Source organism: Camelus ferus, chromosome 16 (genome assembly GCF_009834535.1).
Source record: "Camelus ferus isolate YT-003-E chromosome 16, BCGSAC_Cfer_1.0, whole genome shotgun sequence".
NCBI lineage: Eukaryota > Metazoa > Chordata > Mammalia > Artiodactyla > Camelidae > Camelus > Camelus ferus.
In genome coordinates, this window is record NC_045711.1 from 48371107 (window position 1) to 48378340 (window position 7234).

The 7234-nt window shown below is 39.6% G+C and overlaps 1 protein-coding gene across 2 annotated transcripts in view; it reads right to left on the reverse strand.

The window, feature by feature from the left end:
- The window catches only part of FBXL20 (F-box and leucine rich repeat protein 20), a 90483-nt gene extending 83799 nt beyond the window's left edge, over positions 1-6684 (reverse strand). The window contains exon 1 of one of the 2 annotated variants that reach the window (XM_032457912.1): positions 6148-6684. In XM_032457912.1, coding sequence (XP_032313803.1) covers positions 6148-6453 — 306 coding nt within the window. In that variant the 5' untranslated portion in view covers positions 6454-6684. Of the gene's footprint in view, positions 1-6140 lie in introns of both variants that reach the window. The other variant, XM_006176364.2, reaches the window with a different exon arrangement.
- Between the last annotated feature and the right edge of the window lie 550 nt (positions 6685-7234).

Here is a 7234-nt window from a genome sequence, read left to right on the forward strand (position 1 = left end):
ACGCTACATTTAAAAACCTGTCTTAAACTAGAAATTTTACTGCTTTCTTTTTGCCTGTCCTTCCTGCCACATAAATTCCCTCACTCTGCACAGTAGTAAAGCAAACTCAAAGCACCCAGAATAGCTATCTATACCTATGGCATATTCTTATTATTCCAAATTATGAGTAAAACTGAGAATGCTTTACCATTTTTCACTTTTAAATGATTATGAAATTGTATCTGTCTGCATCCTCCAATTGATCAGAAAGTTACACACACCAACAAATAACATAATTGCTGGTACATATGATTATGTAAAATTGGGCAGGCAATAGATATACTGCCAACCTTCACCTCCATGTAATTAGATATGATTTCTGTCTTAGCACCAAAGTAATGCATAAGATCAATTTACTACTTACTTTCACAGTGTTCTATTTCCCTTTTTTAGTTTTTACTAGAAATTCCTGGGATCAAGGACAAAGATGACAGAAAACATTGCCAATATCTGTTTCATAACTGACTAAATCCTTGTCTACCATCATTTAATAGGTAACTTTTACCTCTTAGCAACTTAAAAAACAGCAAAAGTGGATTAGTTACATTTCCACCTGATTATAACTGTCAGACATGAGGCTTATTAAAGCCAACAGAATATCATAAAATCTAATTGGAGGAAATATGATTAAGGAATAAAGAGGTTACTTACCTATAGCTATAAATCACATGCCTGCTAAATAGTTATTTGATATGTGCTGAAAATAACTACCCAGCAAAGCCATTCTTTTAAACAGAAATAGTCTTCAAAAGCAAACGCAAATTTGTTTTGGATTTATTAGGCACGAATACTTATCTTTCTTTTTAAAGTTATGTAATTAAGCAACATGAATCAAACACAAATATTGCTGCATAGTTCAATACCACCACCTATTGTTAGTTGCTATTATGTTAAAATCTTTTATCAAATAGATTCAAGTGCATTAAGACATAAAACTATGAAACCACTATTGGATGCCTTCATTTTTCTGAGGCAATTTTTGGATGGGGGTCTCATATAAGAATTCACCAAGTCTGGGATATCAAATAGGAAAACAGTATAAAGAAAACTATGCACAAGCAGCTAAATTTGGTCAGTTTAGGGGCATTCTTTCTTCTTCCCCCGCTCCCCCCCGGATTGTCCTGATGTAACGGAATATTTTATTTTGAACATCTAAAAATACCCTTCCAAAACCACAGTACTAGTTAGATTACTGAAATTTTTAATTTAGCTTCCAATCTGTCACCAGTTGGGAAACAGTAATCTAAGGGCTAGGAATAACAAAAGTACTCATTAATTTGCAAGAAAAATGAGACCAAGATTTGAAAAGGACAACTCTGGGGATGAAAGTAGAAGGATTTTAAAAATTAATATTAAAAAACACTGACAGTAACAGCTAAAACCGACTAATGACCTAGAACATGAGGATATAAGACTTTAAAAGTGGATACTTAAAGAAAAAATAAGAAAAAAAGAAAAAAAAAGAAAAAAAGTGTGGATACTTACAACAGAAATACTGATTAAATAAATGAAAATTTTCAATGTAGAAATAGATTACATCTAAGAATGTAGGACTTAAATATTAAGAATACATTTTGTAAAGTTTCTGCCAAGCTGAAAAATTTTAAAGAGTTAATGGAGAGCATAATTTTCAATACACAATGGTTTGTCTTATGTAGACTGTAGCAAGACACAAACATATGTTGATTTTTAAATAATGAATGACTACAATGTAAGAACATGATGTAATGTACTGTTCTTCAAAAGGACCTGGATTATACAATAAAAAAAATCAGTAACACTATTCATCAAGGACAGACTAAACTAGGCTAAAAACCCTATACCTCTAATTTGGATTTTCTATAGTAATATCAGATATTTGCCTTCAAACCAATCTCTGAAGTGTTAAAAACAAAATTCTTTAGTTTTACTAGTACCTTTTCTAACTGGAAGGCCTTTCAAGTAGTGAAATGATTCTCACCCACTTAAAATATATATAACATTTCCACATGCACCAACTTAGAAAATACGGTTATTTACTATGCAGAATGTTCTTCAGATTAGAAGATAAAAGCTTAAGGGAGAAAAAGGTTCATTACTGCAGTCTAAACTGTACTGTGCGACTGAGTCTACAAACTTTAACAAAATATTCAGGTGGCTGTTTCAGAAGAAATAGCCAAGGAAATATGGTCCTCTGCTTTTATTGAAAAATTACAGATTCATAGGATTCTGGAACAAAAAGAACCTTAATAACTGATTAACTCCCGTCCTGCAGAGGAGGAAAATGACCAAATCAGAAAAGTGAGAAGAGGTGAACAAAGTAATAGCTAGTTGGTGGCAAAAATCAAAATTAACTCCTAATGGAATTTGGGATTAGCAGATACAAACTAGAATATACGAAATAGATACACAAGTCCCTACTGCATAGCACCTGGAACTATATATAATAGCTTGTAGTAACCTACAATGAAAAAGAATATGAAAAGGAATATATATATATATGACTGAAACATTATGCTATACACAAGAAACTGACACAACACTATAGTTCAATTAAAAGAACAATTAACTAATATCCAGTTCTCTTAACTCCCAATGCAATATGTTCTTTCTGCCATAAAACATTTTATGATTTCTCTTATTTTTGGACATATTGAATCAATAAAATAAAGCAGGCAAAGAAATATTACAACCTAACCATACAAACTGTAATATTACAGATTTATTAGAGCAGCAGTGTGGTATAATGAGAAACAATAATAAGCAGGGATTCAAAATACTCAAATTGGAACTTATCACACTTCCTAGCTATGTGAGTCTTAACATCTCCAGGCACTGATTAAACTGTAAAACAATATGTGAATGTCAGTTAATGTTACCACTGTAACCTTTTTTTTTTAAAGTTATGCATTTTAATAAACCCAAATAAGACAGATTTTTTTTTCCACCAATAGTACTAAATTCTTATAACAGAGCTACTAAGAGTATGGCAAAGTGGAGAGGCTTAACTGAAAATAAAATCTAAACTTGGATTCAAAGTCTAGCCTAGATATTTACATGTGTCTGTCATTAGTTTCACTATGTTAAGATAGCACTGGTTAACAGTACTTAAAATGAAGGATAGCTCCATTCCCTTGGTAGCAAAGATGAATTAAATACACTGGATAAAGAACTTTAGGAAAGCTTTTTCCATACATTTCATGGGCTTTTATGCTATATTATGCTTCAAACAGAGCAGAATGATAGAGTGGAGGAAAAAAAAATGCAGATTGGAATCTTGCCTCCCCCACATACTAGCTGTGCAACTTGAATACTTCTCAGGCCCTAGCTTTCCTAAAAACAGAGTTATGAGAATTAGAAGTAACTGAGGTAAAACATCTAGTTCAGTGTGCCTGGCATACAGGACACATTTAATAATCACTATTTAATTGAAAGGAAAATATCAAAATTTGCCACAAAACAAAGTGTACTACAAGTAATAAAATAAAAAATATTTGAATGGTGAATTTCAATTAGAAGACTAAAACAATCCAGTGCACGTTATCTTAACTTACGAGGGTTATTACTGTATAGATTGTATGCCAAAGTGAAGAAAAAAGCAAAGAACAACAGTAATTTTCACACTTCTCTATCTTTTTTTAACTCTTTTCTCCAACAGTCATCTACTTGGCTATTCTACAGGATGCTACAGAGCTGGCTAACAGGTACTCTTCTCCCTAGATTTTAACCTAAAAAAATTTTTTTTCCTACAGTTCTACCTGAGTGTGAAATTTAAAGTGTGTGGCCTCTAGTTACAACATCCAAAGGTGTAATACACAGAATATTCCCTATAAAAAGATTTTAATGAGTCAAATAAAAAAAAAGCTTGTTATCTTTCCCCAGAAAACAAATGTGGCTAAGAAAAAGAAAACCTCTCACTTTTTGTATTAACCATAACTAATCTGAAATTAGTTGTTACATATTTGTTATAGAACTTTCCTGCACTCACAAAAATTCTCAGAACTATCTCCTTACAATCATAAAATTATCAGTCCTTTAAAAAGCCTTCTGTAATTTTGAGATTTAAAAAAATGTGATGTAAATGTTTCAGATTTATCTTATCTACAACTTTTATCCATTGAAAATAAATATTTTAAATGTTTTCAATGAATTAGCAGTAAGTTTATTACTTCATAAGAAACCAAATAGTTTATTGTTTTACTACCTGTAAATTAGGTTATTAAGAGGTAAATGATTTTAAAAAATACTCAGATAATGAAACTCATTAAAAATATCATTTCAGCCCCTTCTCATTTGTATTCCAGCAGGAACACTTCACATCATAGTAAAAGTCTTTCTGTTTATAAACACTATAATCAAGAACACTGCAGAAGGAGGGGTTCTTCCTCCCTCATTCTTTTTCATCTTCTCAGACACCTTAAGAAAACTTTAGCTGCCAGTTATATACCAATCAAGGTAAACAGACATGTTGAATAAAGCAATAAATTATCTTATTATTTTAGTACCACCCACACAGATAAAAATGTAAAATAATTATAAAAGTGGGATATAGAAATGCAACTTTAAAGCACATACTACAAAAAACTCTTTCCAACAATTACTCACACAACCTGAAAGTAAATAGAAAAATGATAAAAAGCTGACTGCAATGGCAGAAGGCTATCCTCCACTCAAACCTTCAGTATTTGGTTTCCCTTTGAAGATTCCTATTCAGTAAATGTCTATTCAGTAATTTTAATGACAGTCTGGACTTTTACAGTAGAACTGAATATGAAACCATCATAAATTAAGTGTATTGGGTCTCTCTACATTAGGGCAACATAAAAGTTCTATTAAAGTAGACACCAAAACATACCTAATATAATACTTTCTTCCCACTGAAACTCTAAGGAGACCAATTCCTTGATTTTCTCCTGCAACAGTAACACTGTAGCTCTGAATTTAAACTTCACCCAACACTTCCTGTCTTGATCTTTGTGGGTAAATTAAAATACTTTTCCCATAAGCGTAAAAAGAAATCAAAGAATAGACTAAATTGAAGGCCCTTAGGTAACAATTTCACCCTCTGCACCTACTTGGCAAGTTTCCTGAAACTTTCGTCTTACAATTTCATCCTTCAAATGGAAATGAAGAAAAATACCAAGTGAGATGTACACTGAGCTGTGAGTGATCCCAGGTCAGCCTGATTCTCTGCGCAAAAAGGCCAGATAACGTTTACGCTTCTTGTTGAAGAAGTTTTTCTCTCTCTTATCCCCTTAATTAACCTTCCTGTATATTACTATACTACTGTAATTCATCTGCAGTTAACAATATTTCACTTTCCAAAGGAATCACTTCTCGACAGAGATTATACTCTCTAAAGACACGTTCAAATGTTTATTTCCTCATCCATTCCTTAATTCCATTACTATAAACCTCTCTCGCCCAGAGGCATAAAAGTTCTTAGAGACAAAGAGACTTGAATGGATTTCCTTATGTCTCTCAGACATTCGTCCCAATCTCAAAGCCTGTACGTATCTAAGAGTTCCCAGAAACAATGAGCTACAAAAGTACAGACCAAACGGGAAAGAAGAGGAAGTATCAGAACAATACCCAAACCAAACACAGCACCGAAAGCCCGTGGTCGTCTCTATCGTCTCAGTATACACCCCCACTTCCCTAGCTTAACCAAGGTCTCTCAAGCTCGGAGAAAAGACTCTCTGGCCCATAACTGCCCATTTGCTTCACAAAGAAGGTGGCAGCAAGAAAAGCAAGCTCCCTCCGTCGATCGGAGCTGTGATACTTTTTCTGCTGGGTGGAGGGTGGCAAGCCAAGGGTTGTGTAAAGAATGGAAAGCTGAATGATACTAGGGGGAGGGGGAATTAGGGCGCCGGAGCTAATCCTCTGCCGGGGCCCGCTGGTGGAAGGGGCAGGAGGCGACCAGCCGGGAGGACTAAGAAGCCCGGCTGTACTGGGCTTTCGGGTCGCGAGAAAGGGGAGAGAAGTCTGGCAGCCCCAGCGGTCGGTGGGTGACGGTGCCCGGCAAGGGAGGAGGCTCAGTGCGGAGCGAATTTTTTTGGGCACAAGAGCTGTAATCACCTTCCTCATGCCGCCCTAACCAACCCCCTCCCCCAAGCTCACACCTCAAACCTGCTCTTGGTCACTCCGTTCACGTCCCTCCTCATGGGGCCGGCGGGTGCGGCCGGGGCCGGGCGCTACGGCTTGCAAAGACTGGGAGCCCCGGACAGGCCCGGGAGTTCCGGCACCGGGAGGAGGCCGAGGAGCAGCGGGCAAGGGCCGTCGGCGGGGAAGGGAGACCTCACGACTCCGGCGGGGCCTCCTCCGCCTCCCGCGACGGCGGCGACGACTGCTCGTCGCTAGATCTTCTCTCTCCTCAGCCTCAACTTCAACCCAAAACAAAAACACTCCCCACCTGCCAGCAACGCCGCTCCTCATTGGGCAGAGCCGCCCGGGCCTCAGAACGGCGCTGGGAGGGGGAGGAGGAGGAGGAGCGCGCGGCGGCGGCGGCAGCGGCGGCGGCGGCGGCGCGGGACCACCCTTCCCCCTCTCCCGGGCGCAGACGGAGACTGTCCACCCGGGAGCAGCGGGAGCGCGGCGGCGGTAGCAGCGGCGCGAGCCCGCTCTCGCCTCCAAGGCAGGCAAGACCACTGCGAAAAGGAGAGGCAGGGAAGTGCCTATATGTCTGTGTGTATTCGTGTATGGGAGGGGCTTTGGGGCGGGTGCGAGTGCGCGCGTGCTCGCCGCCTGGTGAGAGAGGAAAGGACAACTGCACACAGCACCCGTTCCCCCTCTTCCCCCGTCTGCTGGCAAACAGCACGCAACAACCCACTAAGCACTTCAACTGTCTGTCTTGTCCTCCTAGCCCTCTTAAGTCTTGTCGCTTCCCCGGTAGCCTGTGCTGGCACACATGTCCTTCCCAGCCACCCAGCTCCCTTCCCCTATCACTCACTGTCGCCTTGAACCCAAAGTGCAGCAGGCGGTCCCTGCTCGGAGCCATTTTCCTCCTCGCTGGTTGTGTCTAGAATGGGGCAGTACTGCTGCTGCTGCCGCTGCTGCTGCTGCTGCTGCTGATGCTGTAGCCGCTGCCGCCGCCGCCGCCACCACCGCCGCCGCCGCCGCCGCCGCCGCCGCTGCTGTTGGTGTTGCTGTTGCTGCCGCCGCCGCCTCCCCCGCCCCCGTGGATTGCATTACCGGGTGTTGCAGGGGAGCCTGGGGG